Below are 27,914 nucleotides of genomic sequence, written 5' to 3'. Positions count from 1 at the left end.
AAAGCAACAAAAAAGTTTAGGAGAATTACCTTAAGTAGATATTTTAATGAATATTTTTAATGCAGGATAATACACTGGAAAGAAGTCCAATTCAGAGAACAAGCTTATACTTACTATAATAGAAAGCATGCTGTGCATTATACACTCTAAGTAATGATTTATAGGCAATTGAATTTGATTTTCCCTATGAAGAGCTACTCTATGAAGTAGCTACTACTGTCAGTCCCATTTTATGATAACCTTGAAGTGATAATTCTGAGGCTTAGGGAGGTTAATTTGTTCAAGGTCACACAGCTATCAAGTAGAAGAGCCAGAATGTAACCCATATTCGCTGATACCAATGCCCGTGGTTTTAACCACAATAATTCTTGGCTCTATTATGAATCAGTTTTACTGTATTTCATATTGCCTCAATGTCCTCATTTATGCATAGAAAATAAGGCCACATCTGCCTTATAGGTGTGATGATTGATTCAGATCAGATATTTGAGAAAATGTATGTATGTATATATCTAAAATGAAACTGCTTTGTAAACAGGAAGCCCATATTTTTAATTTATTGTTTTCAAGCTATTTTACCAACTAGCTATGTCCTCTTGGGCAACTCCCTTAGCTCCACTGGCTTCAGGTCCTCACCTGGAAATGGAAGGTTTTGAACTAGATAATCCCTAGGTCCTTTCCAGCTCTAATGGCTCCAAGTTCGTTAAAAGTTATAACCATATGATGATGATTGGACGATGGGGAAGTGGGGAATGGATCCAAAAGGGACATGGCAAAACGGAGCATGAAATTAGCAGGGATAAAAACTCCACGACAACCGTGACTCCAGAGAACAAGTACCTGGAGAATTTTCTCTCCCTAATTTTCCTTTTTCTTTCACCTCTGTCCTTAGTAACACATTTAAGAGGATCCCCAGTGTGGGCTTCTCTCTGGCTGTGAGTGGACAGACAGCTCCTGGACAAAAGGTCCCATCTTGGAGTGCACGTAGTAAGACCCAGCTGAAAAATTTCTTTGGGAAAGAAACACACAGTCTCAACCTTTGGCAAGAACTCTGTCTTCTAGGGGGATCTGGGTCACGGTGAGAAGGCAAGATTTATAGAGAATGGTGGATTCTGTGCTATCTCTGTAAGCCATGTGATCCTTTTAGTAGGACCTTCACGAAGCAAGGCTTATAGTCCTCAGTCTCTTTCATTCTTAAGCTCTTCCCTCTTGTCACGTCCGTATCCTCCACCTAGGGCTCTTTCTCCTCATCCAAGTTGTCTGGCTTCCAGTGAAAAGAGTAATCTGTAACCTAAAATTTCAGGTCTCATGCTAGGGTGAGGACAGATGCTGAGTTCTGAAGTTTCTCCAGGATATGATCTTGAACTCTGTTACTTTCTGTTTTTTCACCTGTAAAGTAGAGGTAATAGCATCATTTAGAATCAAGTGAAGTAATGCCAACATAGCCTAATATGTTGTACAAGGTAACCGAGGGCTGAATCAGAAATTGTAATTCACGGAATTTCAGGGAAATTTCCTAAGATCAAAAATGCTTGCATGTGTTTCCCAACTTTACCCATCCCTTTAAATTTAATTTTTCCTGAGAATTCTCTTTTTAAAAATAATCATTTGATTTCCATTTCAATATACAGCTTTGATTCATAATTTCCATGTAGCAAAAGTCAAGCTGGTCACTCCATAATAATACGACAAAGTACACATGGACCATTCCGCTGGCCTTTTGAAATACTTCAAATAGTTCTCTACTGTCATTATGGAGACCTTGGGGGTCTAGAGACATCTAGCATGGGTGACACAGATATCAGAGATGCTCCACTCCAAGTGCAAGTAGTGCTGTCTGTCACTTTAAACCTTCTTTTACTTACATTGTTCTTCATCCAGCAACATTCCTAACTTTTTTTTTAAACCTGATTTTGTACTCTGCACAATCTCCCAAATGATCATGTCCTTAGTAGGTCAGACTCGGAAAAGGTTTTGATTTACTTTATTTCCATAATAAAATCTCCAACCAATATTTACATCAGTCACCTTTTCTTCTAAAAACTGTATTGAGAGATGGTGAACACATGCAAAAAATTCATCAAAAAGAGTGAATATACTCAGAATATATTTGTTTTTCCTCTAGTTTACCAAATTTTAACACTACAATTTTTTAGATAAAATTTGCCATGAATAAGTAGAACATCCCAGCACTGCTCACTCTTTTCTGGGGATGATGGGCTACACAGAATGCTTTAGTTGTGGCTGAGTCTATTACCAGAATGTATTAAGAAAGTGAAGAATTTTATTGCAAGTCATTGATCAAAAGCTTAACTGATTTTCATTGAATTGATTAATTTATGTTGGTGTTAGGGGGATGCTATGTTTGGGGGTTTATACTTTCAAAATATTTTCACTGAACCCTACTTATCATCTTGGACAAAATATCTGAGAAATATGTTGATAGCACTGTGTTCTAAAAGTAAGCAGGAAGATTTCAAAGTTCATAAAATCATAAATTAAAGTAAAACAAATATAAGATTTTTTGAGTTCCATATCCAAAAGTGGGTGAAAGAACCATTTCTTGATGTATTCAACATACATTTATATTTGAGTTTTATAAACATTAGTATATGAAATGCTTATTACTAAATAGGAAAGCATCTCCAGTAGTCCATATACTGTACACGGTGAGTATCATCAGCTCAGATATACTTGGTGGTGGTGGAGCATAAAAAGTGGCGTTATCAAGAGTTTACAGCTTAGCTGGGTGGGAGACAATGAAATAATGCAATAAAGAAATAAGTACAATTATTTATTAACAATGTTCTTTAGTCTAGGCTTAGTGACCATCCAATTTAGGAAATAGTTTTATGAAGAACTCCTTAGTATTTCAGTGTTAGTTCCGCCTTATGTTTTTTCTTCACGGTGAGGAATATTCACGTGAATGATAATTGCTAACATTTCTTGATCCCTTACTGTTTTAAGCCCTTTATGTCATTCATTCCCTGCAACAACCCTATGAGGTAGTAAGTATTGTTAGTCCCATTTATAGATGAGGCAACTGGCTGAGGGCCACACAGCCGGTAGGTAAAAGTAGGGAAGCCTGAGTCTATCCTCTGTCATTCTCTCTTTCACTCTCTCTCTCTCTCATTTTCCTGCTCCTCTCTCCCCCATCTCTCTTTGCTATTGAGGATTAAAGATTTATATATCTTAATAACTTATTTTTATATAGATAGGAGTTGTAGAAAATTGAAAAACAACTGGCAAGTAAAGAAGAAAATCAGTCATACCACTCATTACTTTCAGCTTCTGTGATTGGCTCCCATGGTGTGTCTGTGTGTCTGTGTGAGACAGAATTAGGTAAAGCAATTACTTCCTCAGTAAGAGAGAACCACTTTGTGCACTCATCAGCAGTATACGTGAGTACCCACCCCTTATTCATTTATGCTTTTTATATTAAACATTTTATCACACTTTTTAATATTTTGTGACTTATATTTCAAAACTATTTTATGTAAGTGAAATTTCAGCTATAACCAAAATTTGAGCTGTTATGTTTTTTCTCTTATAGTTTCTGTTTTGGTGTTGTATTTCAGAAATATTTCTCATTCCAAGATTATATAAATGCCTATATATTTATTCCCCTAATGCTTTTTACTTACTGTGGACCAGGTCTCACAGACCATTTATAGCAGAGTTTATCCTTTCTCTACCAACTTTAAATACTTTTATCAAATATTAAATTCTTACCAATATCTAAATTGATTTCTTAAATTTTTATTTGTTCTTTTGACACATCTATTTTAATAAGAACAATAAATTATCAATGTTTATAATATTTTTGATACCTCAAAGTTCAAATCCTTTTAATTATTAATCTTTTCCAAGATTCCCTTGGCTGCTAGCATTGATTTACTCTTTCATCTCAAGGAAGGACAGTTTGGGTTATGGAACAGAGCATATAGTTGGAATCTGTTACAAATCTGCTAGTGAGTTGTGACATGCTGACTGTACCAACAAAAAAATAGAAATATACCTTTGTAATATTTAGGAATTAAAGTATTTACTTTGAATCTTGACATCGAGGCTCATGATAGCTTGATGCTGGTTTTCTAGTGACCCAAGTGTGCTCAAACTCAAGCAAACTAAATTGAAAATAATTTATGTGGTTTTATCTTCATGGCCCCAGGTAGTTTGACTTGCCTCTAAATGAGGTCTGAATCTACACCTGCCTAAAGGCAATGATGCCTGCCTGTCTAAGGGCTGATGATGTCTCAGGAATTTCCCCAAATTAACCCATGAAACTCTAGCACCCTGGCATTCCTGTTCATGGGTGCAGCTGTCATTCAAGTATATCCCTGAGCAATCAATGATAATCATGGCCAACAGCTATTGAACAATTACTGGGTACTGGGTTGTGTGCTGAGCATTTGCATGAATTTCCTCATATCCCATTAACCCCATAATTCAGAGGCTCTTGTCCTCACTTTGTTGTGAGTAAATCAGACTAAGGGAGTTTAAGCTACTGCGACAAATTCATAGAATGAGAGGATATCAGAACTAAAACTCTTTTTTTTTTCAGTTTTACTGAGATATAATTGACATATAACTGTATAAGTTTCAGGTGTACAACATAATGATTTAATGTAAGTACATACTGCAAAATTATTACCATATTAAAATTAGTTAACATCCATCACCTTATTCAGATATAATTTTTCCTTGTGATGAGAACTTTTAAAATGTACTCTCTTAGAAGCTTTCAAATGTAAAATACAGTATTGTTAACTATAGTATGTTGTATATTACAGTCCTAGAACTTATTTATCTTATAACCGGAAGTTTACACTTTTGACCATATTCTTCCAATTCTCCCATTCCCCATCCCCTGCCTTTGAGAACCACATATTTGGTCTCCATTTGTATGAGCTTTTTCCCCCCAATATATAGTGAAATCATACAGTATTTGTCTTTCTCTATCTGACTTACGTCACTTAGCACAATGCTCTCAAGGTATTTTTTATGCCTGAAATATGTATATATCATAATCTCTTTATCCATTCAAGTATCTTGGCCCTTGTAAATAAGGCTGCAGTGAGCATGGGGGTGAGGTGCACCTATCTCTTCTGGACAGTGCTTTCATTTCCTTTGGATACATACACAGAAGTGAAATTGCTGGGTCATATGGAGTTTTTAGTGTTTTGAGGAAACTTCACTCTGTTTTGCACAGTGGCTGCACCAGTTTACGTTCCCACAACAATTCACAGGGTTCCCCTCCACATCCTCAATGGTAATTGCTAGCTCATCCTTTTGATGGTAGCCATTCTAACATGTGCAAGGTGATATCTCATGAAGGTTTTGATTTACATTTTTCTGAGGATTAGCGATATTAAGCACATTTTCTTGTACCTATTGGCCATTTGGATGTCTTCTTTGGAAAAATGTCTATTTTGGCCCTTTGCCTATTTTTAATTGAATTTTTTTTTGCTATTCAGTTCTATAAATTATTTATGTATTTTGGGTATTAACTCCTTATATATGTGGTTTGAGATATTTCCTCCTGTTCCACAGGTCACTTTTTCTTTTTTATTTTTGATCATTTCTTTTTCTGTGCAGAAGAATTTTTATTTGATACAAATCTACTTGTTGATTTTGACTTTTTGCTTGTATTTTAGGTGGGATATCCAAAAAAATCATTGTCAGGACCCATACCAAGAAGTTTTTTTCCCACCAAAAACTAGATAGGAGGGTTTGCTTTTCTCCACACCCTCCCTGGCATTTATCATTTGTCAACTTTTGAATGATGGCCATTCTGACTGCTGTGAGGTGATACCTCATTGTAGTTTTGATTTGCATTTCTCTGATAATTAGCAATATTGAACATTTTTTTTCATGTACCTATTGGCCACTTGTTTGTCTTCATTGGAGAATTGCTTGTTTATGTCTTCTGCCCATTTTCGGATTGGGTTGTTTGTTTTTTTGTTATTAAGTTGTACGTGCTGTTTATATATTCTGGAAATTAAGCCCTTGTCAGTCTCATCATTTGCAAATATTTTCTCCCATTCTGTAGGTTGTCTTTTTGTTTTGTTTATGGTTCAATTTGCTGAACAAAAGCTTATAAGTTTAATTAAGTCCATTTGTTTATTTTTGCTTTTATTTCTATTGCCTGGGTAGACTGCCCTAGGAGAACATTGCTAAGATTTATGTCAGAGAATGTTTTGCTTATGTTTTCTTCTAAGAGGTTTATAGTATCTTGTCTTATGTTTAAGTCTTTAAGACATTTTGAGTTTATTTTTGTGTATGGTGTAAGAGAGAGTGTTCTAACTTAATTGGTTTACATGTGGCTGTCCAACTTTCCCAATATCACTTGCTGGACAGACTTTTCTTTTCTTTTCTCCATTGTATACATTCTTGACTCCTTTGTCAAAGGTTAATTGACCATAAGAGTGTGTGTGTGTGTGTGTGTGTGTGTGTGTGTGTGTGTGTGTGTGTGTGTGTGTGTTTATTTCTGGGCTCTCTATTCAGTTCCATTGATTCATATATCTGCTTATGTGCCAATATCACACTGTTTTGATTACTGTAGATCTGTAATATTGTTTGAAGTCTGGGAGGATTGTTTGACTGGATAATTTTAAATGACTTATTTTCTAGCTCACTGATTCCTTCTTCTTGCTTGGTTGAGTGTGCTCTTAAACTCTCTATTGATTTCTTTATTTCAGTCATTGTCTTCTCCAGTTCTAGAATTTTTGTTTTTGTTTTCTTTTTTGATGGTTTCTCTTTCTTTGTTGAACTCATTTTATTCATTTTGTTAATGCGTTGTCTTCTTAATTTTATTTTGTTATCTATCTTTGGGTTTCGTATTTCAGTAAGCTTCTTTAAGAGAGTTATTCTGAATTCTTTTGTCAGACAGATTATAGAACTTCATTTCTTTAGGATCAGTTATTAAGGCTTTATTAGTTTCCTTTGGTGGTGTCATATTTACCTGATTTTTTGTTATCCTTGATTCTTTTGTTGATATCTGCACATTTGGGTAAGTTGTCTCTATTTCTAGACTTTACAGGTTTGCTTTGGCAGAGATAGTCCTTCCCTAGTCAGCTCAGCTTTGGGGCAGCCATTATGGAAAACAGTATGGGGATTCCTCAAAAAATTAAAAGTAGACTTACCAGCAATCCCACTCCTGGGTATATATCCAGAAGGAATTTTAATTTGAAAAGATACACACACCCCAATGTTCATAGCAGCAGTATTTAAAATAATCAAGACATGGAAACAACCTAAATGTCCATCAACAGATGACTGGATAAGGAAGTTGTGGTATATTTATACAATGGAATACTACATAGCCATAAAAATAAAACAATTCCATTTGTAGCAACACAGATGGACCTGGAGATCATCATTCTAAGTGAAGTACGCTACAAAAAGAAAGAAAAGTACCATATGATATCACCTATATGTGGAATCTAAAAAAGAGAAGATACTTCTTGGCAATTCAAGATGAAAAGCTGGTCTTCCCCCCAGGACAGTGAAGGATTCCTCTTATTCCAGTGCTCAGTGGAATAAAAATTTGTAATGCTACTATTTCACCTGAGTCAGCAGTGCATTCTCTTGTCTTTTTTTCTGATTTTAGGAGCACCAAGCCAATGATTTCGGGGAGAAATATTACAGATATCAACCATTTCATCCTCTTGGGATTCTCAGACTTCCCCAGAATCATAGCAGTTCTCTTTGTTGTATTCCTGGTAATTTATGTTACAACTCTGATTTGGAACCTGTCCCTTATTGTCTTAATAGGGATGGATTCTCACCTCCACACACCCATGTACTTCTTCCTCAGTCATCTGTCCTTCATAGATATCTGCTATGTGACCTCCACAGCACCCAAGATGCTCTACGACTTCTTCCAGGAGCAGAAAATTATCACCTTTGTGGGTTGTGTTGTTCAATACTTTGTATTTTCAACCATGGGACTGAGTGAGTCTTGTCTCATGACAGCCATGGCTTATGACCGATATGCTGCCATTTGTAATCCACTTCTCTATTCATCAGTCATGTCACCCACTCTCTGTGTTCAGATGGTGCTGGGATCCTATATGGCTGGACTCTCTGCTTCCATATCCCAATTGTGTGCCATGCTTCAGCTCCACTTCTGTGGGCCTAATGTCATCAACCACTTCTTCTGTGACATGCCCCAGCTGTTAGTCCTGTCCTGCACTGACACTTTCTCTTTACAGCTCTTGACTGCTATATTAACAATGCTCTTTGGGATAATAAATGTCCTAGTTATCATGATATCCTATGTCTACATTGTCATCTCCATCATGAAGATCACTTCAGCAAAAGGCAGGTCCAAGGCTTTCAACACCTGTGCTTCCCACCTGACAGCAGTCAGCCTCTTCTATACCTCAGGTATGTTTGTCTATTTGAGTTCCAGCTCTGGTGGTTCCTCTAGCTTTGATAGATTTGCATCGGTCTTCTACACTGTGGTGATTCCCATGTTAAACCCTTTGATATACAGTCTGAGAAACAAAGAAATCAAAGATGCCTTGAAGAGGTTGCAAAAGAAGACAGGGTGTTGCTGAGGTCACAGACTGAGATTTCTGACAGATTTTTCCTGTTAGAATTACTTTAACACACAATAATATTCATATGAATGACCTATAACAAAATTCATACTGCCTTGGGACAAAGAAAGTTTCATTTAACACGGATAACATGCCAAAATGGACCAAGAGTCAACTTGATGCCACATAAACACAATATTTTTAAGTTCTAGGGGCTCATTATTTTCATCCTACATAAGGAGTGGTCTCATCATTTATTAATATATTCACAAGTATTTGTAAAACATGAAGATTTAGAACCTTATTGCTTCTTTTTTGCTTCTTAAATTGAGCCTTATTCAGTCTTGGGCTTCTGACTCTGAAGGAGAGATATCTGACATGAACCCCAGAAATGTAGAAACCTTGTCTCTCAAGTATTCTGATGTAGCAAAATCCAGACATGGTGGCCATTGATGTCCACTATGTGTGTCTGATGAGAATGAGAATGAACCCAGAGAGGGGATGTGTGCCTTTTGGACAGAAACAAAGCTGTACAATTGGTCTGACTGTGCCTCCCAGGAAGACCAGTCTGAAGATAGCTAATGTTTGTGTAAGGCCACTTTCAGTGCTAATTATCTAATAAAATTTTGGTTACATCCTAGTTTCAACTAGCTATAGTCTAAGGAAGGAGGACATGATTTGAATCATAAAGAGGAATGGAATGAAATAGCTGGTTCCTTCAGTACTACTTATTCATGGTCTGATGATGTAATTTCTTGAATCTAGAGTCCAGTGGGGGTTTCCAATGGGAGATAGTGTTCGAAATCCATGTCACAGCCAATAGCTGTTTCTGACATTGTGGGACTCAGACCTCTTTTTCTCTCCTCCATTTAATCCGGAAAATTTACCTTTGTTTGACATACCCAGTGGGATCACACTCTCCAATCATTTCTGACATCCTAACCATCTGTTCAAGTTTTATGTGAGGGGACTTGTGTGATAATTTATTGTAATAATAGAGTTACTGAATATTCAATATTGCAGAGACTGAAAATGAATATGGAAAACTGGTATACCTTTATTCTTATTGGGTGTGTTCAATGTTTTCTGTCCTAGAGATTTATGGTTGCATAGGGTGATACATAGTTTAGAGTAGAATTTATAGTGTTGCTTAATGCTGACTACTTCCAAGAATCTTCAAGGGCCAAGAGAAGAAATAGATAGTGAGATAGGCAGTGTTATCAGTTCTGACCAGTTTTGTTTTCTGAAGGAAGATGTAAAGATTTTGGTCATTGTGGTCTGATGAAAAAGAGTAGCAAAATATATAGCAGCATTCACTATCGATTTGAAAGATTGTCTATACTGGAACAAACTGATATAAACCAGATGTTGTTACATTTCCATTTTATCCTTGGAGATTCATTGGGGTATTAATGAATGTTTTGGGAGTCTCAATTTCAATGAGTTGCATGAATTATTGTGTTTAATTAAGGACTGTAAGTGCAGACATATTTGGAGCCTTTGCCAAATCTTCCATGAGTTTACACGTGTACAAGATTTAGAAGAGGGAAATTGTTGAAACTCTGGGAGGGAATGTGGGGGCTTATCCTATGCCAAGGAAACTGTAACATGAATAAAGGATATTTGCTCCTCTCACTCAGGCACATGTATGTTTTCTGAAGCATTGACTTCGAGAGAAGTCTGTTCCTAAGGGGACATAATAACTTCCTTAGGAGATAGAACTCTTGCTAGACGTTAGTATGGAAATGCAACTAATTTCTGTATGTTGATTTTATATCCTGGAAGTTTACTGAATTTGTTGATTTCTTACAATAGCTTTTTATATGTAGGATTTTTTATATGTAAGATTGTATCATCTGGAAATAATGACAATTTTGCTTCTTCCTTCATCTTAACAGAATTAGAGCGTTGTAATTCTGTGTATTTGCCTTTTATCACTGTGTTGTATGTTTGAATATGTTTTCATGTTACTATTTAGTGTCTTTCACTTCAGCTTGATGAGCTAATTTCACCATATTTGGCAAAGAAGATCTAGTGGTGATAAACCCCCTCAGCTCCTGGTTGTCTGGAAAAGTCTTTATTTTTTTCTTCTATCTGAAGGATAACTGCTGGCCAGATTATTCTTGGTTGGCAATTTTTTCTGTCAACACTTTGAACATATTATTCCACTTTCCCCTGGTCTGTTAGGATTTTTGTTGAGACATTTGCAGAAAACCAAATGGGAATTCCTTTGTAGGTTATACTCTTTTTTCCCCCTTTTCTGCTTTTAAGATTCTCCCTTTGTATTTGATTTTTGACAGTTTCACTATAATATATTTTGGAAAAGGTTATGTTGCACTGAGATAACAGGGTTATCTATCAGTTTGTGAACTTGGTTGTTCATGTCTCTTTTCAGATTTGGAAAGTTCTCAGCTATTACATTTTTAAATAGACTTTCTGCCTCCTTCTCCATCTCTTCTCCTTCTAGAACTCCAGTTATTTTAATATTTGTATGTTTCACAGTGTTCCATAGATCACGCAGGCTTTCTTTGCTCTTTTCGTTCTTTTCTTTGTCTTCTGTCTGTGTTATTTCGAAGTTCCTATCCTGTAACTCACTGATTCTTTCACTTGGCATATTCTATCTTAGGTCCTCCCAATTTCATTTTGCATTTAATTTATTAAATTCTTCAGCTCCAGAATTTCTGTTTGGTTCTTTTGAATGATTTCTACCTGTTTGTTAAATCTTTCCCTTTGTTCATGTATTGTTTCCTGATTTCATTGAATTGTCTTTCTGTGTTTTCTTGTATTTCTTTGGGTTTCCTCTAGGCAGCTATTTTGATATATTTATCAGATGGCTTGAAAAATTCTGTGTCTTTATGTTCAGTTTCTGGAGGATTATTGTTAACTTTTGGTGATGACATGTTTCCTGGATTCTTCATGCTACTTGGAGTTTTGAGTTGCTATTTTTGTGTATGAGTAGTAGAAACCTCCTCACATCTTTACTAGTTGTCTTTGGATGAGAGACATTTTTCATTGCTTTTGCTTACATCTGAGACTTTCTCCAACTTTTTATGAATACATCTGCTCCACACTTCTTGCTTTCTCTTGCAACTGATTTCTTAAGCTTGCAAGTCTTCATCTGGTTCTTACAGCTTACCAGGATGGCTGCCAGTAACCTCTTTTGTTTTCAAGAATTTGGCAACAATTATAGCTTAAGTTGTGGTTTTTCCCTTGCCCACAGACCTTGGTCTGATTTTCTGAGCATATTTGCTGTTTACTGAAACTCACTCTCTTGCCACATTTGGGAATATGCACAACGAGCTGGCACAAAGTTGGTGGAGGTTTGGGGTTAGCACTCAGGGTGTTGCGTTCCTTGCAGACCAGATGAGGGGATCTTTGGGTGAGGTTCTCTCAGCAAGTACCAGCTGGGCTTCCATCTGGGGATCTGAAAACAGTCAGCAGGAACCATATCCTCGAAAGAGAGATTATATGGGAAAACAGAATGCTTCTAGCGTGAGTTGTTTGCTGTTAGATGCATTTAACAAGGTTCCACAGAAATGAGACAAGCTCACAAAACAAGTAGTCAGTTTGCAAGGAAAAATGAAAGAGACAAGAAATTTGGGGACTTGCAGAGTTAGAGGAGAAGCTTTATCTCCAACTTGTAAAGATAAAAATGAGAAGAACTCTGAGGGAAAAAAAGGTGAATAAAACTGAACCTTGCATCAAGGACCAAATCAAGGAAGTGGTCATCACATCCCATGGTTATAAATTCTAAATGATTGAAGGTTATGCTCAGTAAATCTTTTAATTTGACAAAATAGTTCCTATTAAAGAAATTTAGGGAGTTAGAATGTGACTTTCACAGAGAAGCCCAAAAGACCTGAGATATCTGAAATATATATTTGATATATATATATATAAAATATATACAGAGAGAGATCTAGAAACTAATTGTGAATGTGAATATAGCTTATGGTCTGTGGAACTGACTTGAATAAGTAGATAAGAAGTCAACTATTAATCTAGAGTAAAAGAAATTTGCTTATTTGAGACTGAAAAGAATCCTTGGAACATCAGTCTTCAATGGCCAGGAAACAGATTGAGACAACTGACCAGACCCCCAAGGAAGAGACATTCTTTGACTTCCTATTCAAATGTGACCAAGGAGGATAAACATCAAAGTAAGGACTTTGCAGAAGGTGGAACTAAGTATCATGAAAAATAATGGATGGGGGCAGAATGGAAACAATGCTTAATGATGGAACAGTCTACATTCTCAGTGTGAGGATTTCTCCTAAGACATGCCTAGTAGGATTTTGGGATTGCTATGGACCAATGCATGCCGTATATCTTCTCTTCTTTTACTTCCTAAAGAGGTGTGTTTACTGCCATTATCCTATCCATATTCCACCATTGAACATTGGGTGTGTGGAAAACAGATAACTTGTTGGTTAGCCCACATGTTTCCAAGTCAAGAAGAGTAATATATTCATTATTAAGAGACTGCTAGGAATCCCTCAAAGATCCAGTCCCCATTGGAAAAGATCCTAATACAAGTATGACTGACAAGATTAGTATCTAGAATGTTAATAAACTCCTAGGAACAAAACGTGGCAAATGTCTTACTTAAAATGGGCTAAATAGATCAATAGGAATTCCATGACAAAATACAAATGATCTTGAAACATATTAAAAGATGTTAAACCTCATTAGTAGTAGAGCAACACAATTTCACACCCACTATTTAGGTAAAAACTGAGAAGTAGGACAATATCAAGTGTTGATTTGACCATGTAGTAATACAGACTTCATCTTCTGCTGATGAGTGTGTACACTGGCATATCTACTTTAAAAAGTTGCTTTTCACTGTACAGCAGATACAAATACAGTATACAAATACAGTGGGCCAATGATGGTAGCAAAGGAAAATCCTCCCCGTGGTCAGAGTTCCAAGAAGCATGCTTGGTTGTCCAATTTGCACTGAGGGAGAAGGCATTTGAGTTAAGGATATACATGGACTCCTAATCAGTGCCAGGTAGCTTGACTGGCTGGTCAGGAGCCTGGAAGGAGCAAGACTGGAAGAATGGAGACAAAAACATCCAGCAAAGAAGTATGTGGATGGACCTATGGAAATGGATACAAACACATGGATATTTGTCTCACATGTTAATGCCCACCAGAGAGCATCCATTGCAGTGGAAGTTCTCAACACTTCGATAGACAGCAATAGCATAGATATCATCCAGCCTCTCTCCTTGTAAACTCCAATTCATGGCCACCATGGACAGAAAGTGAGCATGATGGAAAGGTTGAAGGCAATGCTCAAGCTCCTTCTCATCAAGGCCAAACTACTGATCTGACTGAGTATTCAGTGTGCTAGCAGATAAGTCAAACCTGAGCCCTTTGAAGGGTACCACGACTCAAGTATTACAGCCAACCATGTGGTAGTGGGTGTATTATAGTGAACTCTACCACCCTGGAGGGGATAGTGATTTACACTTCCTTGAGACACATACTATTGACACAGGTCTGCCTTCCATGCCTGCAATGTCTGTGCCAGTACCACCATCTGAGCTCTTACAGAACACCTAATCTATCCCATATGAAATTGACCTGGCTCAAGGGACACAGTTTGTGGCAGAGGAGGTGGCCAATGGGAGTATAACCATGAGATCCAGGGATTTTATATTGTATGTAATTATGTAGAAGTATCTGGGTTAATAGCTGAATTGAGGTGTCAGAGGAAAAGACCTGTTGAGGCACTATCTTCCAGGAAGCTGCATGTCCACCACACAAGCACATAATATGTGGTGCCTTCTCCCAGTGGCTTGGCTGTAATGACTTCCTGAACCAAAGAATGAAAACAAGATTTCACCCTTTCACTGTCATTTCCAGTGAGACACTTCTGTGATTTGTGCTTTTTTTCCCCCATAAACTTAGGCCCTCCCTACCAAGTTGGAAGTTGGGAAAACACCTCCATCAGAGGACAGAGAAGGAGTCCAATGAGCTGAGACTTTCCTCTGATGCTGGTAGACCAGCAGGCAAAGAAAGAATTTACTGCATAGTGGGGATAGTTGACCTGAATATCATGAGGAGTTAAGGTTTCTGCTTCACAACAGGGGCTGGAAGGAGTATTTCTGGAACTCAGGGGATTCACTGGGGCATCTTCTATGCCTGGGAGAACAGTGAATAGGCAATTATAGCAACCAAGAACTGTGAATAGCAAGGCAACCAGAAGAGCTCAGACTCTTCAGGGATGTAAGTGTGGGGTAACCCTCTAGACAGGCAACCTAGACCAGCTGAAATAATAGCTAAGAGTGAGGGAAACCTGAAATCAGTGGTAGAGGGATGAGATTAATCAGCTGGGACCTCAGATCTAAATGCTTTGGCAAGGACAGAACTTGCTTTAGTAACCCTATTGATTGTATCTCCCCTCTTGGGAGGAAATGAGGGCATCTAGTTCCTGCAGAAATGAAGCCTCCATATTGTAGTATTGGAACTGGGTACGATCATAAGGCACGAACAAAGCTGAGTGGTGCAAAGGGTTATCTGTATTAGATGCTTCACTTCTTCAGATCCTCTTGGCTGCACCCGTTTCTGGAGCTTTTTGTTATAGACCCAGTTGTGGCTGTTACAACCAATCTGCAAGGCCTCTAACCCACTTCACTTGGGCACGATAGTATCTTGCCTCATGCTCACTCCCTCCTCCACACAAAATATTAACTGTGTCTTTGACCTAGGAAAGAAAAAGCCACCTGCTCTTTTCATTTCCTGTTTTCTTGTTCTGTTATTTGAATAGGTAGGTACACATTCTCTAACATGAGCCATCTCATCCCATTGTAGTGGACAATGATAGGGTAAGGAGAGAGAAAAACCATCATTCACATGAAAGTTACACAAGTTTAAAACAAGAAGTTATATTTAAATAATCAGAATAAACTCCAGTGAAATTTACTTACTGGAGAGGAAAATAGAAGCAGAGAAAAGCTTTTAAAAATCCACTGAGCTGGCATGTAACAACCAGGATGAATCTGTAAGACCACTTCTCATGGCTTCCCATAAGTACTCAGAAATGGGAGCCAGGTGAAGCACTGGATGTATGAAGCGACACAGGATGGATATTCGTGCCTTCCAAATCTGGATATTAAAAACAAATGGGCAATATTACCTATGTGGTAGTCTTGCTGAAACCATCAAAGCTGAGTCATATGAAGCCCCTATATCCAACTGCAAATTTACATGAAATACAGAAGATGGAAAAACACATTAATTCATACTATGGGGAGTCGATTAGCAAACTGCAGACTGTGAGAAGTTCCAAAGGAAAAACATAAATTTCAGAGAGAGAGAGAGAGAGGGAGCAAGCAAGCAAGCTACAGAGACAGAACCACAGACACACACACACACACACACACACACATAGAGCACATTAAAAAAGGCCAAAACTCATGTTAACCTTTAGGTATGTACACTTCAGTGATAAAATTATAAAGAAAAATCAAGAGATTATTAAATCAGAATAGTGGCTACCTGTAGGTGGGAAGGAAGGGGTATGATTGGGATAGAGCATGTAGGAGACTTTTGAGGTAGGTAGTAAGAGTGCTGTCTTCTCACATGGGTGGTAGCTACAAGGGTGTTCTCATGTAATTCCTTAAGCTGTTTATTTTTATGTTGTTTTCTGTATTTGATTATTTTTAACAATAAGGTTAATTTTTTAAATAAAAAGCAAGTATAATATGATGTTATAGTTAAGATTAGTGAGATCAGGACTATCTGGGTTGCATTTATATTATAAAAGATAAATAAAACAAAATATAAGGTAAAGAGCCAATATAGCAAGAAAACCATTAACTAAATTAAAAATTTTAATAGTATAGTATGCAAACATTAAAATAGAATTTACCAAGTTTTAAAAACATGAAAGTAGTATTTTATAACAAAGGCTGAATAGGGAATTGTACATATACCATGATCTTAATTTTTGTAAAAGTATGAACAGAAGAAAAAGGAAAAATTGTAACAGACAGGAACAAATATGACTCCAAATTAAATATAGTCCTTTAGCTCTAACCATTGTGCTCTCTTGCCTGTGCTCAGTCATGCTCTCTCTGCACCTTTGTAAAGGAATGTTGCCTTTAGCCTGAAATATACATAATAGCCCCTTCTCAAAGCTCTGCCTCTCGTGCTTGACTTTTGAAGGTATAACACTTTTCATTCACATACAGATAAAAAGTTGCAGAACAGAGAATAACATTTTGGAGGTTTACAGAAATTCCTTAAGCATTTTGCAGCAGCTAGTTATGCCCCCTCCTTTTTTACTATAAAAGAATCCTGAATTCTAACTCAGGTACGATGGTTCTTTGGATCAGTAGTCTGCCATCTTGGTCTGCTGACTTTCCAAATAAAGTCACTATTCCTTGCCCCAACAACTCATCTCTCAATTTATTGGCCTGTTGTGTTGGGAGGAGTATGAGCTTGGACTTGGTAACAAAATCACAACAATTATAATGTTAGCAGTAGTAGGATTTCTAACATTTGCTGAGTGCTTCCAAATACTGTACAGGTATTATTTAAGTTCATTACAACTCTTTTAGGTAGTGGTTTTATTATCACATCTGTTTTATTATTTTTTAAAATTAAAGTATAGTCAGTTACAATGTGTCAATTTCTGGTATACAGCACAATATTCCAGTCATGCAAGTGCACACATATATTCATTTTCATATTCTTCCATTTTATTGATTAAGTAACTGAAGCACAGTGAGATTAAGTAAAAGAACCAAGGTCACAGAGCTGGTAAGTAATTAAATCTGAATTCAACCCAAGCAAGTCCATCCAGAGACCAAAACCACATAATCACCAAAACCACAATGGATGACTATTCTGATAAAGACTTCAAATGTTGGGTGACCATACAACCTGGTTCACTGTACAACTTGGTTTGCCTGGGACAATCCTGCTCTATGCTTGTTGTCCTGATCTCATTATTAATAACTCCTTTTCATGACCAAAATTATCCAGTTTTGATAATAAATGCTATGATCACTCTGCACTGAGAGTCCCTCCCAGTTCTCATGGTTCTAAAAGTCTGGAAGGGAAACTTGGAAATTGATTCAACAAGGTGGTGAGGTTCACATGATAATGTGGAGAAATGGAATCAACTGGGAACATTTCTCTGTTTCACCATCCATCACTCTAGAGCATAATTAACCAAAAAGTTGCCTTCTGTTAATTGCCTCCTCTCTCCCTACATTGGACCCCAAGGAAACATTTAAGAGAAAATCTTGAGTTGGAAGCACCTCTTGTACAGCGATGGCTAGCAGGATCCATGGCTGAAAGCCCAGAGTGTAGGGGAAGTTAATCCTTAATGCTCATATTATGTTTGTGTCCTCTAACTCCTGAAAGAACCCTACGTACATCTGGACATCCAGAGTTCAGATACAGGTCCAGGAAAAGGCTGCCATGGCAGCAGTGCCTCTCGGATTTTACCAAGACACACCTGTCAGAATATATATGAGACAATCTGGGTGAGTAAAATAAGAATGGGACAATTTGGCTTTCTTTTTCTTCTTGCAACCCTATGCACTCAGCTCAGGGACCTCATACATCTAGGTTCAATGACTATTTTTACTTTTTAATTTTCTCACAATAACCATGTTCTCTCTTTTCTGTCTCAATGGAATTATTTGAACTTTAACAGAAATCAAGGTATTTGAGCCTAAAGGAAAACATCCAACATGGAATTTCAGATATTAGCAAGTAGAAAGAGTGAGGAATGGAAGACATGGAGGTTTTCTGATAGCTCACAATCTGGGCCCAGGAACCCCAGATTTTCACTACCAAATAATCTCATTTTTCCCCTGTAAAAGATTTTTAGTTAGCAAATACCTTTAGCATATAATAGTTACTGTTATTCATTATTAGTATAACATTTCGAGAGCTTACTATGTGACCAGTACTCTATTATATACTTTATATACTATACTTAAATAAGTCTTCACAAAAGCCCTGTTAAGTGATAATTCTTCTCTTACAGATGATGAAATGGAGGCACACAGAGACGAAGTGATTTGTCAAAAATCATCAAGTTGGTAAATGGTGGAAGCAAACATACTCTGCTTCTCAGTAGTTAATTTCTCATTTATATTCAACAGAGATAGTTGAAACTTTAGCTTAGTTTGAAATAGAATAGCCAGGAGGAGTTGATGTAATTTTACTCCAAGGCAATTTAATGGTGTTATTTTACATAAAAAGACAATTTTAATAGCTTCATGAAATATTAAAAATTGTCACTGCCATCTTTGCAGACCTGCTGCTGTCTTTGCAGAAGGATTTTAAACATTATAATAGTTGATGTGAGAGGTGACTTGCTTTAGCTACACTTGATACTGGGCCAATGTGACCTTTAATTCTACGTACTTTTTAAAAACAATTGTTTATACTCTAGCAACAAAAGCTCATTTAACATGTTTATTATTTAGAGCAGTGGTTCTCAAAGTGTGCTGTTGGAACCAGTGGCATCAGAATCACCCGAGAAGTTGTCAGAAATGCAAACTGTCAGATGCCACTCAGACCAACCATGTCAGAAATTCTTGGAGACAGAGCCCAGAAGCCTGTGTATTAATAAGCCTTCAGGATGATTCTTATGGACACTGAACTGTGACTACACGTTGAAATCATTTGTTGAGTCTTAGCAAATACTGATGTCTGGCCCCCAGCCCCAGAGAGGCTGATTTAATCAGTTTGATCACTGTTGCTTTAAAAAGTGCACCAGGTCATTCTAACATACAGCCATGGTTGAGAAGCTCTGCTATAGGGGGATAATTTTCGGGCTGTGATGACTGAGCTGCAGAAAGGCTAGAGAGAAACCTGTGTAGGAAATTCCCTCCTCTGCTCCCATACTGCAACAGTATAGGAAGGCAAGATGTTGAAGAGTCCAGTTGGATGAATTTTAGGAACTTCCGCAGATTCAAGACAACAGGCAAAATGCAGGGGCTCCTATCACTAATTTGTCTACTTTTCATTTTCTCCATCTCCCCCAAACTGTAGAAATGGGTATCTCATATAAGACTACTCATGAATTTTTCAGTTATGATCTGGGCATAGGTTTGTAGTAGGTTGAGGAACGAAGATGTAAACTTAAAAGAATTTTATTTATTGCATTTTCTCTTTTATTTACTCACTGTATCTACACAAGGCTAAGATTTTAAGTAAAGTGTTATTTACAATCAAATTATTTTCCCCATTCTTTTTTTTGGGTTGTTTACCTTCACCTTCCGATAGATTTTTTTTGAGAAGAGCTAATGGGCACAGGTGCCCTCTGAGTTCTCGCATGTTTAAAAATGCGTATAAATTTGCTTTCATTCTTGAAGGACAGTTGAGTGGGCACCAAATTTGGGGCATCACACTTTCTTTGTCCCCAAACTTTGCAAACATCACTTTTCTCTCTTCCACTGTTGAATCTTGTTATCAAGTATGAGGCTGGGCTGTTATCTGCCCCCTAGGTAACTCGATATTTTTCTGATTTTCTTGTATCACTTTGAAATTCTTTATACTTAATTAAAATATTTTTGTTCTTTCCTAACTGTCTAAGAATTATGGTCAGACCATTTGTTTTCAGTTTTTCATCTTTTATATGCATCTAAGACACCTATATTTCTCTAAGCACATCTTTAGTTAAATCCACAAGACTTGTTAAATGTCTTCACCAAAAAAAAAGAAATGGCAATTATATGATATGATAGAGATGCTGGCTAAAGCTATAATGGTGATCATATTGCAATATATAAATGTGTCAAATCAACACATTCTATACCTTAAACTTATACAATGTTACATGTCAACTATACTTCAATTAAAAAGTCTACAGGATTTGATAAATAGCATTTTTCATTACATTTAAGTTACAAATATTTTAAAATTTTCATTACAATTTGTTATTTGACTTCTGAATAGTTTAGAAATATGTAATTTGTCTCTAGTTGTGATATTTCTCCATGTGTTACTGATTTAAAATTTAATCAAACTGTAGTCAGAGCGTGTTATCTGCATGACAAACCCTTTAAAATTTACACTTTAAAAATTTACCGCAAACCAAATGAATGCTTTAAAACTATATTAGAAAGATACGCCCTGCTCACTCCACTTCATATAATACTTTATGCACAGCAGGCACTGTACTTAACAGACCTAATTTAACTTCAAATAAACCTTATGAGATAGATTCTATTATAATTATTTTTCTGTTTTTCAGATGAAGTAATGTAGGTAAAAAGATAACAGACAACCTTTTTAGAGTCATGAAGCTTACAGATAGCAGAGCTACCTTCAAAAATAGCTAGGTGGCATCTAAGGCCATGCTGTTAGTCACTAAGCTATATGCAGGAGTTAAAATCCCGTTAAGAATGTCCTAAAATTTCCCAAGTATCTTTTTCTATTCTTTTTTTTTTTTGGTGAAGGTGATTAAGTTTATTTGTTTATTTTGAATGGAGGTACTGGGGATTGAACTCAGGACCTTGTGCACGCTTAAGCACGTGCTCTACTGCTGAGCTATACCCTCCTGCCCCTCAAGTATCTTTTAAGAAGGGCTTTCCAAATGTTATTTTACTTTCTTTTGTCTTTGTAAGAGGTTGATGGGTTAATAATGAAAAGTGTTAACTATCCTCTTTTATATGTGGGAAAATTGACAGGGAGAACCATTGTTTAGGGGCAAAGTTAACCAGTTATTTCTTCTAAAATGGCTCAATCTCTCTCTTGATTCTGTGTTCAGCATGCATAAAAGCAATTTATTCTAATAGAAACTGGGGTAACAATTGACTTAGAGATTTATTCTCTTCTTTCCCTACAGACCCTAGGATCATCAATGCAATGGCTGGGGGAAGGAACAGCACAGCAATTACAAAGTTTATTCTCTTGGGATTCTCTGAATTTCCAAAGCTCACCATTGTAGTCTTTTCAGTATTCCTAGGGATCTACCTCATGACGGTGTCCTGGAACATGGGCCTCATCACCCTTATTAGGATGGACTCCCATTTGCACACACCTATGTACTTTTTCCTCAGTAACCTGTCTTTGCTGGACATCTGCTATGTTTCGACTGTAGCCCCCAGGATGCTCTTGGACTTCTTCAAGAAGCATAAATCAATCTCCTTTATGGGGTGCACCATGCAATACTTCTTTTTCTCTAGCCTGGGTCTGACTGAGTGCTGTCTCCTGGCAGCCATGGCCTACGATCGCTATGCTGCCATTTGTAACCCTCTGCTCTACACAGCCTTCATGTCCCCCACCCTCTGTGTGCAGACGGTGGTTGGAGCCTATATAACTGGTATCTTTGGCTCCTTAATCCAACTGTGCGCTTTACTTCGGCTCGACTTCTGTGGACCAAATGTTATCAACCACTTCTTCTGTGACCTGCCTCAATTATTAGTCCTCTCCTGCTCTGACACCTTTTTCCTACAAGTCATAAAGTTTGTGATAGCAGTGGTTTTTGGTGTGGCATCCCTCTTAATCATCATGATATCTTACGGTTATATCATCGCCACCATCTTGAAGATCAGCTCAATTGAAGGCCGGTCCAAGGCCTTCAACACCTGTGCTTCTCACCTGACAGCAGTGACCCTTTTCTTTGGATCAGGACTCTTTGTCTATATGCACCCCAGCATTGATAATTCTCTGAGCTACGACAAGATGACATCAGTCTTCTACACTGTGGTGATCCCCATGCTGAATCCTTTGATTTACAGCCTGAGAAACAAGGAAATCAAAGATGCCCTTAAGAGGTGTAAGAAGAGGATGTTTTCCCATTGTCACAGTTACTTAAAGATCTGGTAGGCTAGTGACCCTGTTGACTAGAATTTTCTAGACTTTGCAAGGAAAATGCATTTAACATTATTCAACATATCTGATGCTCTGGCAGGATTGCAAGTGAGTCAGTCCATCTAAACCCAAGACTGGCTCAGTGCCACGCAAATCCAGTGGCTTCTTTGCGTCTCAACAGTTGACTCTCATATCTTACACCAGCAATGACTTCACAAAGCAGTTAATATATTAATATTTATATCAACATAACCTTCAACTTTTCAGTATTTGACTCTTACATATCTTTTCAGAATTTCTGACTGCAGGCTGGAGAGAATGAGACTGAATACAAGGTCAGTAAGTGATCTTTCTCGTACACAACATCACAAGAGGAACAATGACCACTTTGTCCCAGACTTCAAACTCTCTGGGTGTCCAGGCAAATTCCAGTTGATAGAGGTAGGGACGTGGAGAGAAGCCTAACTTTAGACTTTGACATAACTTCCTTGCCAAGGAAATCTGCCGTAGAGAGTTTGGTCTAGAGTTTGTTTTCTAGGTTTCTGTTTTCAGAACTCAACATCAGTAGGTGAATAGAATGAACAGGGGATTTCTATGATACTACCTTGACCAGGAAGAGCTAAAAAATACAAAGGAAGGAAGTGATCCTTTGGATTCTGAAATATAATAGAAAGATTACATTTTGCTTTCACAGACTGAAAAGCAGAGATGTACTCACCACTGCAAAATAACTAAAGACATTGGACAACATACTTTTTAGGGAATTTTTTTGCATACCTTTCTGATCAGGCAAGAAAAGAAGAGAAATCTCCAACATCCAACTATAAAGAAAGTGGGTGGGTATAGCTCAGTGGTAGGATGCAAGCTTAGCATATGTGAGGTCCTGGGTTCAATCCTCAGTATCTCCATCAAAAATATGTATATATATAAAGAAAAATCAAGAATTCTGAGAGTAAAGGCAGCTCTGAAGATGACTTTCACATTGGGGGAAATCTGCTGAACTCTGGTAATATTGTGCCTGTATTTCAACAAGCACGTGAAGCTTAGGGAGAGGGAGACCAAGCCTGGAGCCGCCTGAGACTTCGACAGGAGACCCAGACATGTATATACATGAGAGTCCAGTGGACTTGACTTTGGTGTGAGAAGAAATTAAGGGGAAAAAATTCTATTTCACAGAAAGGAAATCTTAAAACTCTTTCAGGCTTCATGCTGGGTATGTGGAAAAGTAAACTGAAAATTTGTAACCATACACCCTAATGGAGGTTTGTAGTCTGAATTCACACAACCTGTTTAGTTAAGTGTCTCTTGGGTGAAAATTAATTTTAAAGCAGTCAGAGGTTGGTAGTACCCTTGAGCACCAACCAAAAGCAAATGCAAATCCTCTCTTTAGATTCTTAAGATAAAATCTTAAACCCAAGCTCAAATAATTCTCCCAAATAACTTTCTAAAGAAAACCAGGTTACACCAATCTCCAAACACACACAAAAAGAAGACCTTATGGGCAAAAGGCAGGAAGTTATGGACATGTCAAACCTAGAGAAAAAGTCAGGAATGGCAACTGTCTTAATACAAACATAAATTAGGTGTGACTGATAAGGTCAAAAATAAGAAGGGGAATTGAAAATATCTTTAAAGATCAGGAGAATGAAGTTTACTGAAGATTTCTGTGTCTGGCAGAGTGATGAATTATGTATTATACCTAAATGACCCCCATCACTGAAGCAACTGAAATGCTGAATCTGAAATAAAATCATCTTTTAAAAGAATTTCAGTTAGTTTAATGAAAAGGAAGAAGAAGCTAAACCCTAAGATGAAATGAAAAGTAAGCAAGCACTAAACATGGCTTTCACTTGGAGAGTCCTGCCGAACGCTGGAGACCCTGAGCTTCTGCTATGTTGGCCGAATGGGTGGTGAAGCCTCAGAGGACAAGACTCAGGACATGCTGTCGGTGAACTGGAAGGCTATGTCCCCAGTGCATATGAGCAAGAACTCCCACATATGATGTTCAAGAACAAAAAGAGCAGTTCATAGCGAAAAAAAATTTTAAAGCACAAACCTATGTACGGAGCCAAACCCCCAGAATTGAGATCCAGCCAGGGGAAACATAGTCCCTATGAACAGACCTGCAAAATCTTCAGATATTGGAATTATCAGTAAAGAGGATAATGCAGTTAGGGCTAGCTATGGTGAAACACAGATTAAATCTCCCCTCAAAAGAGATACTCCTTCCTCAAAGGAGAAATTCTGAAAGGAGGTCAGAGACCTGGTGACTCAGAGCACTGAAAACTGGGGAAATCAAAAGGAAGAAGCTTCCAGGGGGAGGATGTAGCTCAGTGGTGAAAGCATGCTTACCATGTACGAAGTCCTGGGTTCAATCTGCAGTACCTCCATTTAAAAAAATAAGGAAGAGGCTTTGCCACTTGCCACAACATGGATGGAACATGAGGGCACTGTGCTAAGCAAGTAAATCAGACAGAGAAAGACAGATACATATGATCCCACTTTTATGTGGAATCTAAAATCAATCCCATAGATACAGAGAACAGATCAGTGATTGCCAGAGACAGGAGTGGGAAGTAGGCAAATGAGTGAAGGGAATCAAAAGGTACAATCTTCCAGTTATAAAATAAGTAAGTCATGGTGACATAATGTAACTATATTTCATAATACCACACTGTGCATTTGAAAGTATTGCAGAGAATAAATCTTGAAAGTTCTCATCACAAGAAGAAAAATCTATAACCATGTGTGGTGATGTGTGTTAACTAGACTTGTGGTGAGCACTTCACAGTATATACAAATATTGAATCATTATGTTGTACTGCTGAAATATCCGCACAATATAATGTTATATATCAATTATATTCCCCCAAAAAAATCAAAGAGAAGAGACTTGGAATATCCATGCAGTGGAATATTATTTGGCCATAAAAAGGAGTGAAGTACTGACATGTGCTCCAATATGGGTGAACCTTGAAAACACCATGCCAGGTGAAAGAAGCAGTCACAAAGGACCACATATTGTATGATTCCATTTTAATGAAATCAGCAGAATAGGCAGATCTATACAGACAGAAAGTAGATCAGTGGTTGCCTAGGGATGTGGGCAGGAAAGGGGGTGGAGAGGAATGGGGAATGACTAGATGCTAATGAATATGGATGAAAATATTTGATGAAAATATTCTGAAATTAGATTGTGGTAATGGCTGAAAAGCTCTGAATAAACTGAAAGTCACTGAATGGCACACTTTAAATGGATGAATTTTATAATACGTGAAGCATATCTCAATAAAACTTTTTTTTTTTTTTTAGCTTTTTAAAAAAAGAGGATGGAAAGTGCACAAGACCAAAGGCGGCATTCTTGGGAAGGCACCATTTCTGTGGTGGGTATTCCTTGAGGATTTGGTAATAAAAAAGTGAAAGGAAGCGAGCCAGGGAAATGAAAGGTCCTAAGAAAATGTTAAAAATCAAGCAGAATACTAACCCATCTCTGTTCTTGAGTAAAGTCACTACACAAATGAAACAGCCCTTCTCTATACCAGCAGAAGAGGACACGCAAACTAAACAACCTAGTAACTGTTCAAACCCCATTCCTTGTTTGATCCCTACACAGACCTCAGGCCCTGGAAGAACAATGATTGATCAATGCTTCCGGGATCTAGCAAGTTCCCCACCCGTTGTGCTGTGGCATGGTCCAGATATATCATTCACCAGTGGGACATATACTGAACAACTCAATGTTCTTGGGCAGAACTGAGCCAAATGAAGAATTAAGGAGGAGGAAGGGGGTAGCCTTTTTGGTCAGAAGTAGAAATGAAGAGATTCACCATAGGTTTCCTTGCAATAGCCATTTCTCTGTAATATGCATTTAAAATATGGCTTGACTTGTATAGTTTACTTACATGTAGATTGTCAGGAATGTATTGCATGGTTATAAAAATGACCAAATTCACCAATGACTATGAAGAGGCAAGTAAAATGAAACAAAGTCTTATATAAGTATGATACATCTCTTACAATGAGACACCAAAATGTGATATCCTTTTAGACTTTCATTAACCAGCAGAGGGACATCCATTGCAAGACTCTACAGTAACTGAGACCTAAGACAAGGAGGGCAAGTGGATGGATCTGACTAGTGGTAGTGATGATGCTGACTTTACTATGTGTAACTCTTCACAGTTTGTGTCCACAAACATTTGGTCTTCACGACAGCTTGGCTATGAGCCCCTCATTTTACAGCTGGGGAGGCAGGCCTCAGCTCACAGTTGCAGAGGTGACCTAGCAAACAAGCAGCAGATGAGGGGCAAGGAATGCATGTGTACCTGCATCCCTCATGGGGACAGAATGTTAGCACCTCTTTCACAGTGCTCCAAACAAGATTCTCTTTCCCCTCAATAGTTGCCACTTTAGCTAGAATTGCTCCTTCAAATATCTTGGCATGCACATCTGAGAGAGGCTAAATACATCCACTTCTCTTTGTGCGTAGGAGATATGAATGCTTATCTTCAATACTTCTCTTTCCCCCAAGGGTTCACAACCTCTTAGTTCATTTTACCTTTGGATGAGGATAACAAAAGCCTCACTATAAAAAAATTCTTCCTTGAACTAAGCCATAAAGTCTTTCCAAGTAACTTTGAGCTGTTACTTCTTATCTGCAAAAGAGACGTTAATATATCCTCCCTCCCTACTTCATAAGATGCAGGAAAAGGTGACATTCCACTTGAAAGGTGGGTGGAGCTAAAAAAATACCCCAGTATCTTCTCTTACCCTGTTCAGGAGGAAGACAGTAAGCAGAGCACCCAGCCACACTGTGTTCAGACTTCTGACCTACAGAACTTTATGGCTGCTAAATTTGTGTTAATTCATTATGCAACAATAGGAAATGAATATCCTCATTTACACTTTAGTTTGCTTCTCTGTAAAACTACCACCTCTGAACTTTGCAATTGATATTCTGATGAAGCTTAAAAAGCTTCTTTGTAGAAAAACTGTCCTATTAAATTCAGGAAACAGCCGCTGAACATCTACTTGATGCCAGACACTGGAATACAAAGGTAAATCAGAAGTTGAAACCCTAGTAAGACCTCAAAGAGAAATCACACAAGTAAGCACATAACTATCATCAGAGTCAGAAAGCGATGGAAGCCGTGAGGGAATGACAAGTGTGAGCTATGAGAGTTTAGAACAGGGAGAATTCTTACCCAGCTGAGAGTGTCAAGGAAGGTCATCTTGGGATGGATGTGGGCACTGGGAAAGGGAAACCAACAGGAGGCCCGGGAAGGATTTCCTGCAGCAGCGAATGTCTTCGTGGGATTGTAGACCTCATTCAAACAGCTGATCTCATCAGCAACCCAAGCCTGGGAATAGTACTGGAAAAAGAAGAAATCATGGTGGGCGATGTTAGAGCCAGAGTGATGGACTCATGAACCTGGGAGAGTTTGAGGAACAAAGAGTCACCAAGAATAGAGTCACTGAGAGTTGCACAGTAGAAAAACAGGAAGTTCTGATAAAGGGAAATTTTAGGGTTTGAGATTTTAAAATCAGCAGTCTTTCATTCCAGGGAGGTCTGGG

The 27,914-nt window shown here is 37.7% G+C and overlaps 2 protein-coding genes and 1 long non-coding RNA gene across 3 annotated transcripts; 2 read left to right on the top strand and 1 right to left on the bottom strand.

Annotated features, from left to right (window-relative positions):
• Window positions 1-4: 4 nt before the first annotated feature.
• LOC116666390 lies at window positions 5-27,777 on the bottom strand. The gene is made up of 3 exons (XR_004323210.1): window positions 27,545-27,777; window positions 3,273-3,323; window positions 5-1,389 (listed from the first exon to the last, which is right to left on the bottom strand). It is a non-coding gene; the product is annotated as an uncharacterized LOC116666390 (long non-coding RNA).
• Window positions 7,626-8,564, top strand: LOC102512101 (olfactory receptor 5AN1-like). Its single transcript, XM_006193621.2, has one exon. It carries the CDS (start codon window positions 7,626-7,628, stop codon window positions 8,562-8,564), a length of 939 nt encoding a protein of 312 aa, XP_006193683.2.
• LOC102517094 (olfactory receptor 1440) lies at window positions 21,086-22,506 on the top strand. The gene has a single exon (XM_006193639.2). The coding sequence runs from the start codon at window positions 21,393-21,395 to the stop codon at window positions 22,353-22,355; it is 963 nt and encodes a 320-aa protein (XP_006193701.1). The 5' UTR covers window positions 21,086-21,392; the 3' UTR covers window positions 22,356-22,506.
• Window positions 27,778-27,914: the final 137 nt, after the last annotated feature.

Source organism: Camelus ferus, chromosome 10, assembly GCF_009834535.1.
Source record: "Camelus ferus isolate YT-003-E chromosome 10, BCGSAC_Cfer_1.0, whole genome shotgun sequence".
Taxonomy (NCBI): Eukaryota; Metazoa; Chordata; class Mammalia; order Artiodactyla; family Camelidae; genus Camelus; species Camelus ferus.
This window is presented reverse-complemented; position numbering and strand designations above follow the sequence as displayed.

Excerpts from the sequence above, each read along its gene's own strand:
- LOC102512101 (XM_006193621.2), top strand. The coding sequence starts at position 7,626 with ATGATTTCGGGGAGAAATATTACAGATATCAACCATTTCATCCTCTTG.
- LOC102517094 (XM_006193639.2), top strand. The coding sequence starts at position 21,393 with ATGGCTGGGGGAAGGAACAGCACAGCAATTACAAAGTTTATTCTCTTG.